The sequence below is a fragment of the Sphaerodactylus townsendi genome, linkage group LG01 (genome assembly GCF_021028975.2).
Source record: "Sphaerodactylus townsendi isolate TG3544 linkage group LG01, MPM_Stown_v2.3, whole genome shotgun sequence".
Lineage (NCBI taxonomy): Eukaryota > Metazoa > Chordata > Lepidosauria > Squamata > Sphaerodactylidae > Sphaerodactylus > Sphaerodactylus townsendi.
The window spans coordinates 30,297,718-30,322,623 of NC_059425.1; the positions used below are offsets into that span (position 1 = coordinate 30,297,718).

The 24,906-nt window shown below is 46.2% G+C and overlaps 1 protein-coding gene across 10 annotated transcripts in view; it reads left to right on the forward strand.

Annotated features, from left to right (window-relative positions):
* Positions 1-24,906, forward strand: part of OTOF (otoferlin) — a 184,287-nt gene that overhangs the window by 63,150 nt on the left and 96,231 nt on the right. For 7 of the 10 annotated variants that reach the window (XM_048516644.1, XM_048516639.1, XM_048516670.1 and 4 more), the window contains exons 4-6: positions 15,702-15,801; positions 19,348-19,532; positions 24,276-24,362. In XM_048516644.1, the coding sequence (XP_048372601.1) occupies positions 15,702-15,801; positions 19,348-19,532; positions 24,276-24,362 (372 nt within the window). The remainder of the gene's footprint in view (positions 1-15,701; positions 15,802-19,347; positions 19,533-24,275; positions 24,363-24,906) is intronic. The other 3 variants (XM_048516663.1, XM_048516650.1, XM_048516657.1) reach the window with 1 other exon arrangement.

Below are 24,906 nucleotides of genomic sequence, written 5' to 3' on the forward strand. Positions count from 1 at the left end.
CGGAAAGGAAGGTTAATTAAAGCAATATGTTTAGTTGCCCTCTTGGCTCAGCAAAAGCCACCAAGTGCAGTAAACATTCCCAACATTAAAAGCTGCCCGTTAAACTAAGAACAACATAGAGAACACATTTTTTAAAAAAGAAATCCCTTAACTGGATATGTGAAGAAAAGAAATAATAAGCTTTGAAGAGAGGTTTTCTGGAGAAGCTTCTCAAATGACGCGGCAGCTGCATATAAGGAAAGAGAATGGAGCAAAAATGTGTGATTCTTCTTCTTTGGGCAAATAAAGCCCAAATTTTGCCTTGTGACCCATGTGTTTGAGCCATGGAGAGAAACGCATCTTACTGTGACACGTATCTGAAGATGCAAGCCATAGATGCGAGCAAAATGTTAGAAACAGAAACTGCCAGACCATGGCTACCCAGCCTGGAAAACCCACAACAGCCAAGCAGAGGTCTTTCACATCACCTGCTACTTGATCCACGTGAACATGGAAAGAAAGACAAAATTATATTTTGTGTATTATTGGTTAAGGTATAATCACTTAGTGAGTTAAAGTACGCCTTGGTGTAATTTCTATTGTCTGTACATGTCCTAGTACCCAGCATTGCGGTGGACGGGGTGAGACAGTGATTTGGAATGTGCTGGCCATATTGATCCTTCTAGTCCTCTGGACTTAGCAGCAAGCGGACTGGAACAGGTACAGAGAATCTCCCTGTAATATATGCAACAGGATGCAATCCTAAGAACACTTTCCTGGGAGTAAGCCCCAGTGAATACTTTGGGACTGACTTCTGAGCAAACCTGCTTGAAATAAAAGCCTCTCTGGAGGGCTGTGGCTATTTTTAAGCTTTTAAAAATATAATCCAGAAATAATTAGGATCATGATGCACAAATTATGATGTAAACAAGCCACTGCGGTTCAGGCGGGCTGCTGGCCAGGCCGGGCCTTTGGTGGAACTGCAGGAAGGCCTGGTTGCCCCACTCAGCCGAAAAGTCATCCCAACTGAGCACAGCTCGGAGACTCAACTGGTCCCTGATTGGCTCTTTGAGCCATCATTTGATGCAATTGGTCAGGGGGATTATTTTCTACATAGCTATTGGTAACACTGCCCCCAAATCCCACCTTTTCCTGCTCATCTTTCTCCTTTAAATCAAAGCTTTTCTGCTAAGGGATGTTCTCCCCAGCTTAACTAAACGATGCAGATATTGTTTATTTGGCAAGCATCGTCTCCCTTTTAAATTAAAAACACATATATTGGTGTGTGTGCCCCCCCCCCCATTTTTCTGGATTCTTTAGACATTGATTTCCTTGCAAAAGGAAAAGGTGGCAGGTAATAGCAACAAGATGGCGGGCTTCTTTATCCTCTTTCAATGTAGGGCAGCCTCTTTCAATGTAGGGCAGCTGAGGGGAAACCTCTGAAGAGAAGTAACTGCTGCAGTGAAATTCTTTCTTTTTTAAAAACTCTGTGCAAATCCCATTTAATTTTAAGAGCTAAGTCTTGGGGTTTTTTTTATTTTCAAAAGCAGCAGCAGCCCACTAACAAACCTTAGCAAGTCAGATCATCATTTATAGAGAGGGAAAGGTTTTCCCTTTAAGCAAGAGAATCCAAACGTTATAAAGAAGGGGTAGAGGAAAGAGAAGTGCACGGAAGGATCCCAGATCCATTTAAAAGCCTACAGAAGAACTCAGTTTAACCCTTTCTCTACCACCCCCTTCCTCCCTCTCCCCCACCTCCCTGAGTGGCTGTCAGTCTCCAGTAGGCATCCTTAGAAGCAGAAGAAATTGTTATTGTCTCGGGGTGGTGAAAACTTGCACAATCTATGTGCATACCCCCTTGTGCTGGGCTGCCTCCACACAATGAGAGTGTTCCACATAGCCACTGCTACATGGAAAACTCTCTCTGTGTTCCTCGCTTTAGGCCCCTGTCGTTGCCACTCTCTGCTGGGCTTTAAAATCTGCGATTGCTAGAATTATAATGATCGATTGGCTGCAGTGAAATCCTTTTCAGAATTCTAGCCTTAGCGTCAGCATCATGTATTATTTCAGTGTTAGTTGTGCATTGACTAAATCAGCATTCCATATTGGTAGGTCTTGAACCAATAGTCAATAAATGGACTCTGGAATAAGGAACAGTAGTGTTTATTGAATTGGCATCAAGCACTCATTGTCAGGAAGCCAGTTCAGCTCAGTTCTACAGTTACGTTTATCCCCCTTTGCTTTCCCCTAAATTTCCCCAGAGAATGTGTGAAAGAGAGGTGTGAAAGAATTTGTTTTGAAGCTGAGTGCCCCAAAGCTGGTACAAAGATACCCTCCTGCCACACTGCCCTTTCAGCCTCCAGTGCTTACACCTCCCTCACCCCCCCCCCCCCGGCATCTGGCAGAGTTAGTCTAGATATCTACATATGTAAGCTGATAGAGACAGATCAAAGAGAAAAGAGTTCCGTTAATATATCACAGAGTTGGTTACATTGAAGGACACCAGACGAACACCAGACCCAGTCGAAACCCCCATTCCCTGGCCCAGGTGTCATTCCTTGCACCTTACTTATTTGATGCCAGGAAGAGGCAGGCGCCATTCCTGACACATATCATGTACACATATAAACAACACATAGGGTATTTATGAGTACTATATAAATAGAGCCCTGATTTGGATAGCCCCAGGCTGGCCTGATCTCATCAGAGCTCAGAAGCTAAGCAGGCTCAGCCCTGGTTAGAATTTGAATGGGCGACCTCCAAGGTTGTGATGCAGAGGAAGGCAACGGCAACCCCCTTTGAATGACTCTTGCCTTGAAAACCTGGCAGGGTCAGCACATATGTCAGGTGTGATTTGACTGTGAGCGCACATGTACAGACAGGTAACAGGAACTGGATCTCCAGCAGAACTGGACCTCAAACCGGCCAAACAACTGCTTGGGATGACTCAGTCTTCTTTCACACATGCTAGTTAATGCAGACTGAATGCTCTTGAGTGATTGTTTGCAAGTGGATTTTCGGCAGGAAATTCTGGTTGCACATGATCACTAAAGTGCCTTATCTAATGTGTGTGAAAACAGCCTCAGTGACGAGGTGCTCAACATCCTGCCAAGACACATGAACACCTGAAGCCACCTTTTATTACTTAACACATCCCAGAAATGCCAAGTCTGAAACGGCATGGGTGGGGAGGAGAGTTAATCATCCCTTTCACCGGTGCTATGGCCCTATCCCAGTACAAGCCCTCACTACTACTTTTTGCAGCCCAGCGGCACGTCTGATACAGTTATAAGAGCAAAAATGGCCTTTGCTGCATCTCGAAGATTGTACCAAGAGCTCTCCTCTGTCCTCAGAGGAGAGAAGAGGAAGAGTTGAGTGGAAAACTGGAAGGATTACGAACGCCTTGGAGCTCCAGTGGTGTGTAAAGAACTCCTGAATATTTCATCTTGCTCAGTTGCTTCTTTTCCCAGTTAAAGAGGGACACAATGGAAGCCTGTGCTTGATGAAGTGAGTCAGGGCAGCCTGTAATAATTCATTTTCTTACCTCCATCCTGAGCTCAGGCTGGCTTGGGTGGAAAGGAAAAGGAAAGCGGGGGGGAAGTGAACGGAGTGTGTCGTTTCGTTTGTACTCCGCCAGAGAGAGTTCAGGTCAGAGCAGAGCTGCCAACTCCAGGTTGAGAAATTCCTGGAGATTTGGGGGTTGGGCCTGGGGACGATGGGGTTTGGGGAGGGGAGGGGAGGGGCTAGTCTCAGCAGGGTTTAGAAGAAGAAGAGTTGGATTTATATCCCCCTTTCTCTCCTGTAAGGAGACTCAAAGGGGCTGATAATCTCCTTCCCCTTCCCCCCTCACAACAAACACCCTGTAAGGTAGGTGGGGCTGAGAGAGCTCAGAAGAACTGTGACTAGCCCAAGGTCACCCAGCTGGCGTGTGTTGGAGTGCACAAGCTAATATGGTTCCTCAGATAAGCCCCCAGAGCTCAAGTGGCAGAGCGGGGAATCAAACCTGGTTCTCCAGATTAGAGTGCACCTGCTCTTAACCACTACATCATGCTGGTGCCCTAGAGCCCACCCTCCAAAGCAGCCATTTTCTCGAGGAGGAACTGATCTCTGTCATTTAGAGATTAATTGTAATTCCAGGCAATCCCCAGGTCCTGCCTGGTGATTGGCAACCCTAGGTCAGTTTCCTGTGGAGGGGGAAATGCCAGGGGCTTCATGGCATGTGGGAAGTGAATCATATGACAATATATTTGGTGAGATGACAGATAGAAACCCAAGAACCTGTTGTTTTCGTGGCCTCTGGAACATGGATGACCCAGGGTCATGGATGGTTGGGTCAGGTGATTGAAAGACATAAGGGGGCACCTTTGCCTGCCATAAGGCCATGTGAAAATGTTCATGCACAAATAGGCATTGGTAACATAAACCTAAAGGAACACCAAACAGGAATGCTTTTAGAAAATTTCCTCATGGACTGATTGTCTCACTATTAATTGAATGGTATACCATAATAATGGATATGTCTGGTGAAGTCAAAGGACTCACCTGGTAGTGTGAAAATGAGCATGGATAAAACATTGCCAATTGAACTGTATCGTTTATGTGAAAATTAACCCCATGAATAGGCTTAGACTGTTCATGAAAAGTCAAATTGCTCAATGAAAAATCAGCACCCTGTTCTTAACTGGTGAATAGACTGTGAGCCAAATTGACAGGTGCTCAAACATTCGTGGTTCAAACTCAGCCAGGAAACTCATTCTCTCCATCTGGCCTACCTGACAGGTTGTTGTGAGGATAACCCAGAGGAGGGGAATATCCTGTAAGCAGTACTCGATTTCTTAACAGGACTAAACTGTAATATACAGGCCTTTTTAAACATCCTTTCTATCTGGCTAGCGAACAGAAGTACATGTTGCTTTCCCATCTCGACCGAGGAATGGAATTGCCAAGAGGCGTTGCTTCTTTCCTTGCTGTGTAAACTCCACCTCATCTAATCAAAACCCCATTGATTTCTAATTTGCGTTGTGGAACAGCTGTACAAAGAGACCTGATTGCTGTTCATTTTTGCCAGCCACAGGAGGCTGACAAAAATGAGGAGCTTTTTCTATGCACTACAGCCCTGCACGTAAAAGCAAAGTGACACCCGGTGCTCTTTGTGTGTGTTGAAACTACAAGGCAGATTGTCCCGAATCTTTGGGGCTCTGTTTAGAGATTCAATTTTTCACAGCCCTTGGGACAGGGGGCAGGAGCTAGCAGCTTGCTGCTGTTCAGATGGGGTCTCTTTGCCATTGACTCACTTCCAGTTCAGAGGCTGAAAAAGCATTGTTAAAAGAGACAGAGAGAGCTGGGATCCATCCACAAATTTAATCATGCTCTATATCAGTGGTTCTCAACCTGTGGGTCGTGACCCTTTTGGGGGTTGAACTACCCTTTCACAGGGGTCGCCTAAGACTCTCTGCATCAGTGTTCTCCATCTGTAAAATGGATAAATGTTAGGGTTGGGGGTCACCACAACATGAGGAACTGTGTTGAAGGGTCGCAGCATTAGGAAGGTTGAGAACCACTGCTCTATATCAACACTAAAAGGGTGTCCTCAATTGACATCTAGCTTTACAAGAAAAGAAAATCAGAAGTCCAGGGACCTTGCCGTTTTTCATGCAAGAGAATGGGCGAAAGCCAGGATGGAAGAGGAAAAGCCAGAGGAGTAGCTCCAAGGGGGCCAGGGGGTGCGCAACGCACCGGGCATGCACCCCTGTGAAGGTGTGGGGAGGGCGTTCCATGGGCGTGGTGGGGCAGTCTGGGGGCGTAGTGGAGCATTTTGGGGCAGGGGCATTCTGGGGCGGGGCGGGGGTGGAGGACGCACCAGTGCACTGGGTGCTTTCCCCCCTTGCTTTGCCTCTGTGAAGAGCAGAGTACCAATTGGAGGGAGAGGGACTATAATCCAAATTCCCTATTTGTGCCCAGCCCCAGGTCTTCTTTGAAGGGACCCCATGAGCTGAATGTTTCTTTGACGCTGCCCATTCCACAGTACCCTAACTATGTCATTTGTTTTAAATAAGAAAGATATACACATAAGCTTTTAAAAACTTACCTATATGTGACAAAAGGATTTAGTACAGCAGGATGTTAATCGTTCAGCTGGAAAACAGGCAGGGGAGGGGAAATACTGAGCTGTATCCAACCGTCCATGAATGGAAGGCCAACAGAGTTTTCCCAGGTGCTTTTCTGTTCCTGCGGAGCCTTCTGGAAAGATAATTCCTGCGGGATATGAATGGAAGAATAGCTATGAGGGTTGGCAGTCTTGCTTTTCCCAGCCGAGCTGCATTATCTAATAAGAGGAAGGAGTACTTTCATCCCTTGACTTTCATCACGCCAGTTCCTCTCATCTGTATGGCTGTTCCTCAGCATGGATCCCACAACTCTGGGGACAATCTTTGCAGGCATTAGAAGGCACTGCAGGAACAGGGAGGAATGTAGGGAAACTCCACGTTTCATGTAGGAAATACAGACCACTGTTAGGAAAAAAATATTGCATCCAATAGGTTGGATCCCAGGCCACAGGCCAGTTCTACCAATAGTAATGCTTTCCCCTGAAATTAGGGCTGTTTCCGCATGGTCAAAATATCCCTGCATAGAACTGGGACATACCGGGGCTTTTTTATCACAGTGTCTGCCTCCGCACGGCTCCCCACTTCTTCCCAGGAGCTGACGTAGGACTGGGAGGTAATACTCCAGTTTGTTCCACATGGCCCAGGTCTTTTGTATTTGCCCCATGAACAGTCAAGCAGTAGAGAGTCTAGTACACAACCACTGTCCAATTCTCCTGTTCAGTTCCCATGAGGGAGGGGGGAGTGTGCTCAGCCTCTCAACAGCCCCCTTTCTTCCCCGCCGGCCTGCTAGCCATGGTGGGGGTGGAGGGGGATGAAGGATGGAGTGTGCCCAGCCGCACCACGAGTGTGTGTTTTGGCATGAAAATGCTGCAGGAAAGGGGAGAAAGAAAGGGGTCTTCAAAACTAAGAACAAAAGGAATTAGCTAGGTGCCCTTCAATTGGCTTTGGAGTTCAGAAGGAACCTGTTAAGGATGCCTTTGAAAAGCAAGCTAGTGGGAAGGAAAGCCGTACTGAAATAGGGAGATGTAAGACGCTAGCCATGGCGGGGGGGGGGGGGGGGGTTTGCCTTCCGCCACTTTTTGGAGGAAGTGGCAAAGCAGAAAAAATATACCAGATCTGCTCCCATGCTGTTTGCACAGCAGCAGGGTCACCCCAGGATCTCTAACAAGAATCACTAGTTTTGCAATTTTTGAATATCCCAGAGTAAAGGAAATATTGCGGGGCAGCACTGGGGCAGGCCCGCATTAGCCCCAGTAGCCATGCAGAATTCACAGCTGCGCTGGGATATTTTTCTCGCTCACCCCAGGATATTTTGCCTGTGCGGAAACAGCCTAGGAGACATCTCCTTAAGAACCTCTTGCATCAGGGGAAGGCTGCTTGCAACAGGTAATTTGCTAAATATTTATTTTTTAAATGGGATACTTCCACTGTTTAGTACATTTTGTTCCTCAGATTGGGGGATCCTGCTTTAAAAAGTCATCGGATCTTGATCTGATCCAGTGAGCATTCCTTGTTATTGGCAAGGGAAGTGACTTCATTGCCTCCAACTAAACTATTAGCCAAGGTATTGATTTGCCCCTGTGTGGGAGTGGAGAAGTGGAGCTGACATTGATTAAGCAGGCAGGTCATACAACAGGACAGGAAGAGTAAATCCCTCTGCTGAAACGGATGACCTGGTCAATGGAGCATGAGGCAAGGCCAGTGTTTTGAAATGAAGGCCAGCCTATACTGATATGTACATTTGCAGTGACTGGCAGGAGGACCTTGGAAGGAAGGGGTTGTGGCTCAGAGTGTTGTATGCTGAAGGTCCCCAGTTCAGTTCAGGCATCTCCAGTTGAACAGATCGGGTCTTAGATGATTAGAATTACCTCAGCTGGAGACCATGGAAAGGCCCTGTTGGACTGAGTAGACAATACTGATTCAGTCCTGGTCTGATTCAGTATAAGGCAGCTTCATATATTCATGTGTTCAAAAAGCATTCTGAGCATTGAAACAGTTCTGTTTATTAATACTGATGCTTTGTGTTGGAGCCCTCAGGCAGCTGCTTTCATTGCTCCTCCATTAAGAGGGGCCCAGCAAAACCTCTGCTGCCTCTTCACTGTTGCCCTACAATTGTGGAAAAGGAGAATGTCACACACAACTGCTCCTAGAGCTGAGGGAGTGAGGTGGTTAGAATATTTCACTAGGATCTAGGAGAACTTGGTTGGACTCCCTGGTCTGTCATGGATGCTTGCTGGACAATGTTCCCTATAAGCTGCATGCATGTGTGGTCCACATGGTCACCATATTGGTGCCATGCAGATAAGGGGCCACCCAGCAGGGGGAGCTCTCCCGGGTGGCCCACTTCTGTGCAGTATTTTCGGATTGTTGTGCAACTCCAGGGAATCCTTGGAGGGAGCACTGTCGCTGGGTTATCTTGAGTCAGTCACAACATTGTGGGGTTATTGTGAAGATAAATTGGAGGAGAGAATGTTGTGAGTCATTTTGGGTCCTTGTTGGGGAGAAAGGTAGGGTATAATGAAGTGTACTCTTTCTTTCCCTTCCTTCATTTAGTTATATCGAATTTGGACCACAGGACAAGGAATGAAAGTTTGTTTGTTCCACTAACTGGGTGGTGTGTAGAACAACTGTATTGTTCTATAAGAAGCTTAAATGTCATTTCTTTCTGGGATTCTGTTACAATCCCTTTGGGGGGGGGGGGGTCTGATGTCACTCTTGGTGTTATTTCTAGAGTTCCTAAGAGCAATCTAATTCCTGTGCCTGCCTGTTTGTTGCACAGAGCCTGTGAAATTCATTCCTAGTACTGCTGTTATAGCCATGGGAGTTATGCAGTATGTGTCGTTGCTAGTACAAGCAGAACAAAGATTATATGCTTGGGTGATTTGCCTCCCAAAAACAAAACTGTGGCTGTACACAGAGTTTTCCAAGGCCAAGGGTGAGAGGACTGCATTCCCAGGTGCTAGAACATCAACAAGATAAACTCGCCAAGCAGGGGCCGCCAAGTGCCAACATATTCCGGGAGCTTCGCAAGACTGTGTGGCAGGCCTTGACAGGGGCTCATGCGTGCGTGCGTGCGTGCGTGCGTGCTGCCTTTCTGCCTCTCTGCGCCATATTTTTGGCTGCGGGTGGTGGTTGTGGGGGTCTGGGATATTTTTCTGTTAGCATTTCTATTTTGACACCACAAATATTGAAGCTAGCAAATGGGTTTGGTTTTTTTCTTGAACATTTTTTTCTCCCTGTGTATTCTATTTGCAGAGCCTACTTACGCAGCGCCTGCAGTTATTAAAAAGACGGGTGCCGGATGCTCGTGTGAGGCGGGGCGGGAGGAGTGCAAAATCAATTCTTCCCTGGGCTCCATTTTCGATAGATACATCACTGAATTTGTATTAGGAAATAGGGTTGGGAACTTTCTGATCCATTCCATCCTTGGTGGGACCAAGCACCATCTTTATATGTTTGATGTGTTTGATATGTTTTACTGTATTATTGTTATTATAATTTTATTGTTTTTATATTATTGTGACCTGCTCTGAGCCTGCTGCAGCAGGATAAAAATCAAATTCTGAAAATACTAGGGTGCTTGAAACATCTTCAAACTGACAAAATCAACATCTGTCAGATTCGGAAGGCAGCCCTGCTCGGATCTGCACAAATACTATGCCAATACATTACAACGTCCTAGAAGAAGAAAAATAAGAGTTTGGATTTATACGCCCCCCCCTTTCTCTCCTGTAGGAGACTCAAAGGGGCTGACAATCTCCTTGCCCTTCCCCCCTCACAACAAACACCCTGTGAGGTGGGTGGGGCTGAGAGAGCTCCGAAAAGCTGTGACTAGCCCAAGGTCACCCAGCTGGCGTGTGTGGGAGTGCACAGGCTAATCTGAACTCCCCAGATAAGCCTCCACAGCTCATGCGGCAGAGCGGGGAATCAAACCCGGTTCCTCCAGATTAGAATGCACCTGCTCTTATCCACTACGCCACTGCTGCTCCTAGGCCTAAGCCTAGGTCCTAGGCCTCTGGGTGAGGATTGAATTGTAATGAAAGACCAACAACCAGCTAAAGAACTGGCATCTGTGATATTAAACAACAACAACAACAACAGATGGTAAGTAAATAACAGTAGGACCAGGCTAGCCAGATCTCTTCAGCTCACGGAAGCTAAGCAGGGTTGGTCCTGGTTAGTAGTTGGACGGGAGACCACCAAAGAAGGCCAGGGATACTATGCAGAGGCAGGCAATGGCAAACCACCTCTGAACATCTCTTGCCTTGAAACCCCCCTTGAAGGGTCGCCATAAATCAGCTGTGTCTTGACAGCACTTTCCACTACTACCCAGTAGTAGTGTGCTGTGGTTCTGAATACTCATTAAATTAGAAGTGTTAGAAAACAGCAGACAGCAAACAGAATGTTAGCTTGTCCAGCGACACTGAAGCGGAGAGGGACAGCATCTTTTCTAAAAAGTGTAACAAGCACATTTGCAAGACAATCTGGGCCGCTGTGAATATATTATTCATAGCACAGTTGGTGGAACGAAACCCACAAACACTAACTGTCCATTTTTAATTGGCTACAAGTCACACTAGACGTCAAACAAGCTAGATGAACACTATTATCCGTATAGGTGCTCAATGAAGAGGTATGGAATCCACAGGCAGACGTTCCCTAGTGTTATTAGAAATCTTTTCCGTGCCCCTGAGATCTTCCTGCTATTTTGAGTCTCAGCTGGCTCCTCCAAACCTATCTCTTTGTAACCATGCCTAATTCCCCTCATGTCTCAAGGAATTTCAAGGAATTTCTCTAGGGGTTTTTTTTTTTTGCCTGCTTCTTAAAGTTCCTGAAGATTTTTTTGCCTGAGTTCAGCTTTTCAAATGTATCTCAAATTTTGCATTGCTAAATGTTGAGGCTACAATGAGAGATCTCTCTGGGCCGGCAAATGTGTTCACAAGGCTTCATTGCTCTTTTGAGTTCTCACATGGCCCTATTACCCTAGCGAAAATAACGTGACAGGTACAGTGTTTGTTTCTTTGCTTCATTTAGACCTCACTTTTTCTGCCCAATGAGGACCCAAAACAGCTGACAGTTCTTCCATTTTTCTTTGCAACAACCCTGCGAGGTAGGGAAATTTGGGGTTGGGACTTTCTGCACGCAAAGCAGATGCTCTGCGGCTGAGTCATGGCCCCTCCAGCAATTATGTTTCCTCCAAGGAGTTCTAGCCAGAGTTCAAGGCACCCATTTTATCTTTCAAACCACCCTATGAGGTAGGTCAGGCTGAAAATTAGCAACTCTTTCTCATTTAAAGGACCTCAGCATTTATACCATGGAAGTGGCACCCTGGCCAACAGCCCAGCCCAACCCAGCAGGGCCCTTGGAAGTTTCCCCCCACCTTTGGTGACTCTGCTTCAATGAGGATGGATGCAAGAATGTGGCACCTTGCCAAGAGCAGGAAATGGAAACCTCACATCATTAAAATTAAAGACCCACATTTAGCAAACATCAAGACATGTGATCCCAGACATGGTTCACTCAGGCTGTATCTTTTTTCTTCCTGCTTGAATCTGCTGTTACAAGTCAATGCCCTGGAATTTTACAGAAAAGGGAAATTGACATGGTTAACTGTCACTATAGAGTCAGCATGGTGCAGTGGCTAGAATTATGGGATATGCAGGTTCGAATCCCACTCTGCCGTGGAAACTTGCCGGGTGACTGGGCCCGACACATACTGGTTGTTGGGAGGATAAAATGGAGAAGGAAAGCCAGTGTGATATAGTGGTTAAGAGCAGTGGACTCTAAATTGGAGAACCAGGTTGGACTCCCCACTCCTCCACAGGAGCAGTGGACTCTTATCTGGTGAACTGGATTTGTTTCCCCACTCCTCCACATGCATCCTGCTGGGTGACCTTGGGCTAGTCACAGTTCTTAGAGAACTCTCAGCCCCACCTGTCTCACTAGGTGCCTGTTGTAGGGAGAGGAAGGGAAAGGAGTTCGTAAGCCACTTTAAGACTCCTTACGGTAGAGGAAATCCAAATTCTTCATCATCATTATCTTTCAGGGATGTTCAAACTGCTGCCCTGAGGTACTGGCAGTAAGGAAAGATAAAAGGCCAACTCGGTTCCCTTCAGTGGAGGGTGATTCCAGGCTGTCCCCACAGCAACTGAGTTGGCCCCCTGGAACCGAGCTAAGTGGGCGGGATCATCTTGGTGCCTGTTTTGCTCCTCGATCATGATTGGCGCTTGTGTTACGGTGGGAAACGGGAGCGTTTTTAAACAGTTTTTACAGTTTACAGTTTACAGTTACATGTGCTTTCTGCCCGCCACGACTCTCCCGTTCTGTGCATGCCACAAAAGCGACTCGTGATTGGTTGAACGGATGAGGTGTCATTTCAATGTTTCCCCACTTCAAAGCTTCGAAGCGGTATCGACCTTGTTCCGGCAGAAAAGTGTAGTTCATAACTGTGACAAGGATGTTACCGTTCTGAGGGTGGGGGGGGACTGAGACAAAACAATGTTGAGCTCGGTGGCAGTGGGGATTCACTGAGGCGAACCTAGGTAGAAACCAGTTCAACTCTGTCAGTGGGGAAAGCCCCACAGAGAGAAAACGACATGTGTGATTCCGTACAGCCCATCCTTCCCATTTTACACCTCAGCAGCCACGCCCTCGTCATTCCGCCAGATAGGTGTTCAGTGCCTCTGAGTCTTTTCTTCATCCTGGCGGTCTCTCCTAAAATAACTGGAGAATCAGCCACCAGGTGCAAAGGTTGTGCCCCGAGGCTGGCACATGGCCCAGGAAGAAACGTTAATGAGGGATGCCGCTCTCCCTGCTGTCTCCCGCTTCCGTGGCAGGGTCGAAAGGCTTCTGACATACCGTCCAAATATTGATGCTGCTGACAGGAGCAGAGTCGTTATCTTTAATTGCCGATAAAGGTGGGCGGCAGGGGAAGAGAATGTCACCGAGGTATGGAGCGCTCGTGTCTGCACAAGATACATTATCTAATAGGATCGACACCCTGTCATATGACTGATAGTCCCTCCATCTCGTAAATGTGAAGTTGACTTCAGGTGGTGGGTCTATACTAGCATAGAGGGGGGCCCCATTTCAGAATGTCATTTCTTAACTTTCTCTTCACCAAACTAAACAAGCTTAGCTTCCTAAGTCTCTCCTCGTAGGGCATGAATTACAGACCTTTTAACCATTTTGGTTGCCCTCCTCTGGATCCATTCCAGCTTGTCAATATCCTTTTTGAACTGCGGTGCCCACTGAACTGTACACAGTATTCCAGGTGAGGTCGATGATATGGCTGGCCTCCACGCGGACCAGAGCTTTTATGGCCCTGGCCCTGGCCTGGTGGAACACTCTTCCTCCAGCTGTCCGGGTACCTGCAGGACCTGGGTGAATTCCGCAGGGCCTGTAAGACTGAGTTGTTCCACCAGCCGTTGAATGGTGCCCCCTTTCTGTTCTCGTGTCTGCCTTATTGACGGAACTAGCAGTCTTCCCGTTGGGGAGGGTTTTTAACAATGGGTTTGCGGGGTGCCTTTGAATTTTGAAATCTGACATTTGAATTTGATTTTAACCGCTGTTTTTAAAAAGGGATTGGTAATTCATTTGTATGGATGTTTAATTGTCTAATCTTGTTGTGTTTAGCTGTATTATGATTTGATTTTGTTGTACAATGCCCAGAGCCCTCCAGGGATAGGGCGGTATATAAGCTTAATCAATCAATCAATCAATCAATCAATCAATCAATCAATCAATCAATCAATCAATCACTAACTAACTAACTAACTAACTGACTAACTAACTAACTAACTAACTAACTAACTAACTAACTAACTAACTAACTAACTAACTAACCAATGCAGAATACAGAGGTACACTTACATCCCTCAATCTTGGTGCTATACTCCTATTGATACAGCCCCAAATCACACTGGCTTACTTGACTGCCACATCACCCTGATTTTGAGAGTTCTTCAGGAGGTGAATAAGAGCCGCAACAAAAGGACCGCTCACAGAAAATATCATCACAACCAGAGGGGTCAAACAAGGCTGTACATTGGCCCCCACTTTGTTCAATATATTCCTTAGTGATCTAGTGCCAACCCTCCAGAAGGCCAATGGGCATGTTCCCAAACTAAGCACTAAACACGTGCCCGCGTTACTGTATGCTGACGACACCGTTCTTCTTTCCCACACTAAAGTTGGTCTCACTCGTCTCTTAAATTGCTGTGCTGAATATTGTAAGAGGAACGAACTGGTAATTAACTATGAAAAAACCAAAATAATGGTCTTCGCTAGAAGACCCCTAGTCATACATGGACCATCAATAACAGACCCATAGAACAAGTTAACCAGTTCAAATATTTGGGCATAACTCTTACTAGCAACCTTAATTGGGCAGTACATAGGAAATTAGCACTCGCTGCAGCTAACAACAGTGCCCTAGCAATTCAGCGTTTCTTTTTCACTGTGGGCCACCAGTATATACCATCCGCATTGAAGGTGTTCAATGCTAAATGCGGCTCTCAGCTCCTCTATGGAGCACCTATTTGGATCGGAGCTATAAACAAAAAATATAAACACAGCCCAGTCCCGTTTCTTCCACAAAATTATGGGCTTACCAAATTGTGCTTCATATGCAGCCCTATGTTTAGAACTCGGGCAAATATCATATGCCACGATGGCCTGGCTGAGAACTGTCAGATACTGGCTACGTATCCACTATTTGCAGGATCACTCCAGTTTGCTACACCTCATGCTTTCCGACTATGCAAATTCTAGGTGGCTGAAACTAGTTGAGGGAAAAATCAACACTCTTGGCTTTTCATTAGAGTCGTTAGTCCCTCTTTCCCTATCAGAAGCATATAGCTGCTTGAAAACTAAGCTATTAGAACAAGAGTATCGGGATATGATAACAGCTGCGAGGAAAACGTGTTCCCCCCTGACCCTGCTTATTCCAATTGAACAAGGACACATGGCCAATTATTTACAGTGGATCACCAACCCTAAATTAAGAAGAGCTTTAACACTGGCCAGATTCAATCTAATGCCTTCTATGCTGCTCTATGGCAGATATCAACAAATTGATAAACAGAGGAGGCTATGTCCATGCAATATGGGTCAGGTGGAGACACTCGATCATACCCTCTTTCATTGTGTAAGGTTTGCAAAAATCAGAATGTCACAATCTGCACTTATCCCATTTCTGTATAACAATCTAACTGATGCTCTTAAGATACCTACTCTTTTGAACAACATGGATCCCACAGTGTGTGAGAATGTAGCAAAATTTCTGCTAACAATAATAGACGTAAGTCTAGATGAATACCAACCAATGTCTATGTATTATGACCACATATAGCCAGCAGTAATTTTGCTAGCTTCTGTCAGTATCCGATGACGTTTAAGTGAGTTAACTTAGCTGAAGGAATGTCCTATAGTTACAGAAGGACCATGTATATATTTTAGTATTTAGTATTTTAGTACCAGTGTCTATAATTGTGAGCAATAATGGGCAAATTTTGTATGCTGATTTTGTATGTTTATTTTATGCCAATAAAGGAGGTGACATGAGATCCACCTTTCCTACCATCCTCATAGCAGCCTTTCCTCTTTGCTTCCTAGACTCGTTGGGACATTCCGGATGGTCTTGCAGAAGGTGGTGGAAGAAGGACAGCTGGAGGTGACAGACACGCTTATAGATGACAACAATGCGGTCATTCGGGTAAATATAGTTCAAGAAGCAGGTTGATGGTTCCTTGAACATACTCAGATGATTTTTCTGGGCAATAACAGCTGGTGAGCAGGAGCCTGAGGATCTGTTTGCTCAACAGCAGTGTGTTCTCCTGGTGGAGTCTTCCTCTGATGTAAGGAGCAGGCATTCACGAAAGGCTCTTTGCAGGGAGGGAGGGAGGTGCTGCCATGAACCAAATGGATCCATCTCAGTGAAGGGATTTCCCGAATGCTCATTGGACTATCCTTGAAGAGGTCAGAACAGGCCATGTGCGCATGAGCAATGTAGCATTCAAATGACTCCAAGGAGCTCTGAGTAACCCCAGTTCTCCCTGGGCTGAAAGAACCATTTGAACAGGGCTCATATATTGAGGACTGTTGACCCTTTCTTTGGAAACAAAAGCCAAGTGCTTTAGACCTGCTTTGCATGAGAGGTGGTAGAACCCTGAGGGGTAGAACGGGCTGCCCCACTTCTCATGGTAGGTGGGGGATCACATTTTGGAATGGCTTCCTTGCGTTGAAAACACCTTGCAAAGAGACACAACACAGCATGTGAAACTGCCTCGTACCAAGTCAGATCACTGCTCTTGCAAGGACAGTATTGTCTACTCTGACTGGCAGCAGCTCTCTGGGGGTCTCAGAGGCCCCTTCCGCACATGCAGAATAATGCACTTTCAGTCCACTTTCACAATGGTTTCAAAGTAGATTTTACGATTCCGCACAGTAAAATCCAGCTTCAAAGTGCATTGAAAGTGGACTGAAAGTGGATTATTCTGCAGGTGCGGAAGGGGCCATAGAGGTTTATTTTCATCACCCTCTACCTGAAGCCCTTTTACCTGGAAGTACCAGGGATTGGATCTGGGGCCTTTTTGCATGTAAAACAAGATGTTTTTCCACTGTGTCACAGATCTTCCTCAGAGTGGTCAGACCTAGAGTGGTCAGATGCTAGCCACAGATTCAGGCAAAACCTTAGGAGCAAGATCCACCAAACCACGGCCACACAGCCCAGAAAACCCACCACAACCAGTTGAATCTGGTCGTGAAAGCCTTCAACAATACATTACACCTAGAGTAGCTTGCTACTTGTATGGCATTGTATGTAATCTAAAGGGACATTCAGAATTGGAGTCCTGTTGCTTGCAATCTGACATGATACAGTCCTTCTCCTGCATGTGTGAATTCTCCTGCATGTGTCAATCAGAAGCTGCACCATTCTAACAACCAGAGAGAGAGAGAGAGAGAGAGAGAGAGAGAGAGAGAGAGAGACGCCACCTGTGAAGTACTTTAGCCAACTGACAGCGCTGGCTTTCTGTACCTGTATCTATTGTGCTTCCTTCTTATATAGACATTCTGACTAGGCATAAAGTTCTACGTCTTTTAAACCTGGATGATCATTTCATTAAAGCCGTTTCAAACCATCAAAGCCACAATGGATAAAACACAAGCTACCATTCTCTTTGCTACATAGGATGAACCAGACCACAATGATCAGAGGCCGGGTCCTCAGCAGGCTCCTCGCCTTCACAAATCAGCTTTCAGGTGGTGTCTGGAGATCTCCCAGAATTCAAACCGATCTCCAGTCTAGAGACCAGTCCCCCTGGAGATAATGGCTGCTTTGGGTGGGGGGCTCTGTGGGATTGGATACCCCAATGGTGTCCCTCCTTTCCCCAAACCCCACCCGCTAGGAATATCCCAACCTGGAGATGGCAACTCTATTGACAAGTGTTACTTTCTCACCCTGAGGACTAGAAACTTCATTTTAGTAACGACTCCCCTGGTTGTGTTTCAGCAGCAGTGGCGTTCAGCGAATGGCCACACTTATGTGATCTAGTTACCCTTCACACATACCAGGATAGCAAATGCTTGCATGAAGCCAACCTACTGCTGCTCCCCTTTGCCGTAACCATGGCAACCACACAAAGAAAGGGAGGAAAGTTAGCAAAATCCCACTCTGCTTTTCTGGTTTCCTGTTTGGGCATCAGCTGAGGCACCCTGTATTTAATCCAAGCCATGAAAGAGAAATGTTATTAGCAGAAGTTGGGGGGTGGGGGTGGGGGGTTGAGGAGTGATTTTGTGAAGCAAAATAAAAAAAGAAGAGCCCGGTTGGAATTGGATCCCAAGGCCAGTGCCATTTTTCTCTTTGTCACCCACCAGGGAGACAAAGATACGAGAGCTAAAACACTCCTCTGCTGTTTTGCAGACACAGCATGAGAGCCACTGAAGTACTGAGGCTAGGTTACGGGGCAGGAATCTGGGATGCCTCGGTTCGAATCCCTGCTTTTCCATGAAGTTCCTGGGATGACCTTGGGCCAGTCAATCTCCGTCAGCCTAACCTGCCTCACAGAGTTAACTGCCATGAGGTTTGACTAATCAGATCTGATCCCGCCCCACGCACACTTAAGGAGGGAGTGAACATGAGTTCATTCACAAGTCCAGAAAAATAGACTCCCCAAGGTTGCATTAGAGCATAGGATTCTTATCTCACTAAAAAAAGGTAAAGCACTAGGTCATTACTGATCCATGGGGTGACATCGCATCATGACATTGACTGGACAGACAGGGTGGTTTGCCGTTGCCTTCCCCAGCAATCTACACTTGAGTACTCTCAGCAAGATGGGTACTCCTTTTACCAGCCTCAGAAGAATGGAAGGCTTGATCGACCTTGAGCCAGCTTCCTGAAACCAACTTCTGTTGAGATTGGACTCAGGTCCCTACAGATGCTAATTTTCTGCTCCCAAGCATCTCTGCTCTAATCAAGCAGATTACAGTGTATGTTGTACCTCAGCCTCCTGAGTTCCTCCTTTGCACCACCCCTCACACTTTCTGACTGGGCTATAAGGACTTGAGGATCTCCTTTCCTACCGGTAATCTGGTGAAGGGAACTTTGACTCATAAACTCCAAAATCTTGTGGATCTCTAGGACGCTACTGGACTTGAATCTTGTTGCCCTCCGCGCAAACACTGTTATTGTTGAAGATTTTCTCAACTGGTTGTTGTGGGCTTTCTGGGCTGTGTGGCCGTGGTCTGGTAGATCTTGTTCAAGATGTGGGCGAAATGTTAAGAACAAGATCTACCAGACCACGGCCACACAGCCCGGAAAGCCCACAACAACCAACTGTTATTAACCTTCAAAAAAGGGGTTGGGGGAGGGACAGCCTATCTTTGACTCTCTTTATTCTTTAAGGGCCAATTGCAGTGTGGGGCTGGGGGTCAACAAAAACACAGAAGGGAAAGAATAAAACTCCACCTCCACCTCCCACCCTGCAGAGTCCTAATCGAGCCCTCATATAACATCTGCTAGCATTTTTGAAAAGCTCAAGGTATCCGTTTGCCCCTTTAGCAGCCCAGTGTCTCTTACCTGGTTTGTCCCCAAGTATCTTTTAATCTTCAGAGGAAACTGGTGGGCATTTGTTGGCTAAAGATCAGGAGGAGGAGAAGACAGGGGGTTCCGTCATTGTTATCTGAGGCCCTTAAGATGTGATGTGTAATTAACAGAAGGACATTAATAAACGTGCTTGGGGTTTTCTTTGTTTTCCAGACCAGCATCTCCATCGAGATTAGATACCACGCCATGGATGGCACAGTCGGTGCTTGGAACGACGAGGAATTCTTGGAGAGTCCCAATGCACGTTCGGAGGGCGATCCCTATGAGACAGAAGGCCTGCTTTCCAGTCACCGGCAATCTCCCAGCAAGGCCAGCGCTGCAGAGAGGGCTCTCCGGAGGTAACTGTTCAGAAAGGCTTTTGCAGCTTCCTTCACACCTCTTTTCTGCTTGTGACCCTGTTCTTGAAGCTGGGTGTTTTGCCAGGAAATGGCCACCTGGCTCACCTGTTCTACCTCTGCTTTTGAAGTGTGGACCCAGAAGGTAGAAAATGCTGTCAAGCCACAGACAACCCCTCCAGGGGTTTTCAAGGCAAGAGGTAAACAGAGGTGGTTTGCTGTTGCCTGCCTCTGCATAGCGACTTGGATTTTCTTGCTGGCCTCCCATCCAAGTACTAACCAGGGCAAATCCTGCTTAGCTTCCAAAATCTGCAGAGATCAGGCTAACATGAGCCATCCAGGTCAGGGCAGACCTCAAAGGGCAACATATATATCATGTCACATGAGGGGTGGAAAATCGACCCCTCCCCCCTCCTCAGCCATCGGAGCAGGTTTTGCCCCAGGTGCCATTTTCCCTCCCTTCGCCTCTGGCAGACCCAGAATGGGTTGACTAAAAACACAAGAAGGAATTCGATTCACAGTTTTGTTCAACAGGGGAGCTATTTCTATTCTGAATTATGTCAGAACTTGAATGTCTGCTGACAGGTAAGATGACTTTCCAGGACTGACCCATCCATAGAAGGATGTGCTACAATCCTGCTGAACTAGAGTCCTTTGTTTGGGTAGGGTGTCATGCCCCTGGACAGTTCAATATCAATATTCAGTATTCAGCTGATTTCTTTATTATGAAACAGCATCAGGAATAAGCATTTAGATATCTATTGCCAGAACTAAGCATAATCAGCAATGCGGCCTCCGTCATTACCCACGTCACATCATCCCACCTCTGACTACCAGTTTCCATGGGGGGATAGCACCCCTCCAGTCCCACAGCCCAAAGAAGCCTCCCTTGGGGTCAAAACAACCTGCATTCCACACTACTGACAGAGCTACAACGTCGGGTGTCTGTTGAGCTGATGAGACATTCCTGAGAAGCAAAGTGGAAAAGGCACAGCAGGGAGAAGGAATGAGAAGAGAAAGGTTCCCACATCCCAGGCAGGAGACAGGGGACAGGATACAGGAGACATGGCAGGATCAAACAGGGGCTGGGGGGGTGGTACTAAACAGCAATTTGGAAGCAGGGTCTCTGCACTGCCAAAGCCAAAGCCCAGGGTTTCTGTTCTACTGGAAGAGACAACTAGATAGGCAGAGAACTACCCATGTCTATTTAATACAAAGTAAATTCACAGCCATCCCTTGATATACAGCGCTTTGAGGACCACACACTACATTGAAGTTACCTTGCAACCACCCACAAGCAGCAATTATTTCCCCTCTCCTGGTTTCCTCCAGAGAGGTAAGGTGGGAGGGGATCATTCTGTCTCCATCACATCAGCCCCGTTTATCAGAAACATTCACAGGGTGGATTTTGTCTCATAGATCTGAGATGTTTTTTATCGTGTAAACACCATTGATTCTACGTCTGCCGAAAGTTGCAATGGGAACCTTAATGAGATCAGCAAGCGGTTAATTATTTTCTTTCTGCACCGGGCTCTCCATCCCCTCGTTTTTGCCAAGACAGGAGCTGTTTCCGTTGTGCGCGTTTGGACCTGCCAACTTGCTTGCCTGCCCTTTCTGCGGGTAATTGATGTCTGTTCTCTATTGGGATGTTTCTCTGTATATTTGGACTGCAGGGCAAGTAAGAAACAAAACACACTGTTCTTTACTTATCAGGAAGTGATGGCTCTTCTGGAGACCCAGCAAAGCTGCAGCAGAGAACCAATTCGCTGAATGAAACTGGCCTGAAAGTATCTTAATTGGAAGCATAGATCAAGTTCCTCAGTTGATATATCACCATTCCAGCCACTAGCACCACGCTAGGCTTAAATGAGGACCATGTAGCAGTTTGATCAGGTCCTAACATCCCTTCTGGAAGTTTTCAAGGCTATTTTTTTGTTGCTGTTAATCCAGTGGTGGGATCCAAAAATTTTAGTAACAGGTTCCCATGGTGGTGGGATTCAAACAGTGGTGTAGTGCCAATGGGGCTGGGCGGGGCATGACGGGGGCGTGGCCAGGCATTCCGGGGGTGGGGCATTAATAATTTCTCTGTTACTATAAAAAAAGTTCCTAATTTCCAGCTGGTATCTTTCTGTCCATAATTTAAACTCATTATAGCAAGTCCTATCGTCTACTGCCAACAGAAACAACTACTTCTCCTCTAATTGACTGCCTGTCAAATACTTAATACTTTCAAATACTTAATTTTGTTTCTAGAAATCAAAAGAAGGATACTTTCCTTAAACAAGGAACTTTACCATATTTCTAAAACATGTTTTTAAAACAGCCCAACAGGGAGAATTATCCCGTTTTCTACCTTCGCTAACCAGCCACATAGGAAGCAACAGGACTTTATGATTTTTGACCCTAATGGAATTTCTAACGGAAAAGCAGACCCAATTAGTAACCCCCTCTCCGCACACACAAATAATTAGTAACCCACTCTCGGGAACTGGTGAGAACCTGCTGGATCCCGCCTCTGTGTTAATCCTCACGTTCTAGATAAAGAGCGGTCCAAGAAAGGCCTGAGGATTTGGTTCGGATTCTGGCTCTGTTCTTGATTTGACTTCACATAGACTCTTGGCAAAAGATGCAAGCTTCATAGGGTTTTTTTCTTTATATTTCCCCCATAAAAACTGAACCACATAGAGTGGTTGGAATGACTGTCTTAACCCTAGATATATAAAATGGTGGTTGTATATTTCTGATTGTCCAGTTAAATATTATTACATTTATACCCCATCATTCTACCATCACAGGACTCTTGTTGGGGGGAAGGGCACGTGTAGAATCCCAAGATCTCCCAATCAGGGAAGAATGTGCTTATCTTCTGCAAGATGGCCACATCATCATCCCTACACCCAAACCCTGGGAAGCTGTGGAGTTTACATAGGGACAATGCATTAGATAAGTGGCATGGCCATCTCTGCAATGAGGTGAAGTGACCCAGGGTCAGTGTTCCAGGTGGCAGCCTCTGCCGCTGCCTCGCCCTTGCCAACGTTTCGCCTAGTAGCTGCGGCACCTCACATTCCTTCCTTCCTTGTTCCCCAGAGAACTTCAGCCACAATGCACCAAGATGCATGTGCTCAACAGGACTTTCCAAACTCTAGAGTGATGCAAGAATTTAGGATGGGGACGTGCAGCTTGCCACCTTGTGTCTAAAGATGACTGGGAAATGAGAAGGAGCAATGTCGACTTTGGCTGCTGCATATTAGGGGATGAAAGGGTGGCACCATCAAGGGGTGGTGGCTGGGCATGACAGACTCAGGAGGCATTCCTTGCTGAACAGCTATTATATTCATCTGATGTATGCTGAATCTTGGGTTACAAACTAATCTGAAGCACACTTTTGAGGCCAGAAGACCCAGGATCTGCCACAAGATCCAGGTGTTATTTCATAATTACTATTTTACTATAACTGAGCACAATAGTATCTCTTACTCCAAAATCAGCACTGGGGGTATGGCAGGCACAGATAGTTGCAGCTGATAATGACAGCATGAACTACTTTTGTATGTGTTGCCCTCTAGTGGCCAGTTGATGCGCAAAAAAAGTCTGCAGGTGTGTGCATAATTAGAACAAAGGAAAGCGAGAGGGATTTGAAGGGATAAATGAGTATATTGGAGGAGGGATTATTTAAACCTTCTCACCTGCAAATGTTCCCCCTCCACTAGTGATCACCCCCCCCCCCCCAGCTAGATTAAGTTCTGGTCTAGCACCTGGGTGGGCAAAAAATAGCTAAAACCAGTCTTGGAAACAGAAGATGGAAGAAATCTCCAGGAAATTTTTGGAGAGAACCCAGAAGAAGGAAGAGTTATAATTGCTTTGTAACATGAACTTCTCCCCTGAGCATTTCACTAAACATGATGAAAATGCCTGCATGGATTGAAAAGAGATCGTTATAACTTTTCAGGAATGTGACTATATAACACTGGACGCACCTGTGCCCATTTTGTTACATGCACAAGAAAAAAAACATATGCTCACTGCAGATGAACTGGCTTGGTTTCTGCACAATATCTTGGACATTTGATTGGGTTAACACATCTTCTTTTAATCTCACCCTATTGACCCTCTCCCATTCATTGTACGTGCCTAACAATGAAGAAATGTGACAAAACAGTTACGTCATAACTGAGTAAATATCTGAGATAAGCTAATGGTCCATGATGAATTATGGGTGGGGAGCAGGAGAGAAAAAGTTAGGAAGTGTTCCGTATGTACCTCGATTTCCTCTTTCTGTTCAGTCCTTACTAGGGTATTGTGGCAGGGATGTTTCTCCCATTTGGTTAATTTCCAAAGTCACTTTTTTCCAAAGACCTGAAAAGTCCCCTGGCTATGCAGAAGCTTTGTATGAGGGTGCACAGGTTTTGCTGTTTCCATGATTGCCATGGGAGCTATCATGTCTCAATCATCAGGTGAGCAGCAAGGTAAAAAACAAGGTTTATTTACACGGACGGCTTCCACAGTGATGCATCAGGCAAAGAGGGTGAACCTACGCACACACTCACTTAAATATCATGGCCTCAGCTGATGTCACCCCCAAAACTACGGAAACCTCAATAGCTCAATCAGAGGCCAGTTTGCTGGGCTGCCTTAGCATCATGCTGGCAGGGGATGATGGGAACTGTAGTCTGTAACGTCTGGAGGGCCGCAAGTCACCTCTGCCTTGGAGAGTCACATTCACTGTTTTGCCGCTCATTCTCACAGGCAGGAAGAAAATGAGATGTATTACCACAGTGATGATGAACTTCTGGGCGAGGGAGACACCATCAGCCAGGGCTCTCTCAATGCGAGGTATGCAGCCCAGCTCCGCCTGCTTGGGTCTGCCGTGTGGATTGCTGTGCTGCAGCCAGCTGGAATTTTACACAATTCAATGTCTTGTTGAAGGCTTTCATGGCCGGATTCAGCTGGTTGTGGTGGGTTTTCCGGGCTGTGTGGCTATGGTCTGGTGGATCTTCTTGCTAACGTTTCGCCTGCATCTGTGGCTGGCATCTTCAGAGGTGTATCACAGAGAAAAGTCTGTTTTCACACTGTGTCTAAGTGAGAAGGGAAAGTTTAGTGTGGCATATTGTCCATGTCCCAGGGTGGGGAACCAATCATTAAGTGTTTGGGTGGAACTTGCTATGCAAAGGTGGGGTTGAGTGCATTGTATTGCGGGTGGGGTTATCAGTCCATTTTTAAAGTACTGGGAGCCAGGCTTTGCTAATTTTTAAAATTTTAAATTTAAATCTGTGATACACCTCTGAAGATGCCGGCCACAGATGCAGGCGAAACGTTAGGAACAAAATCCACCAGACCACAGCCACACAGCCTGGAAAACCCACCAGAACCAGTTTAC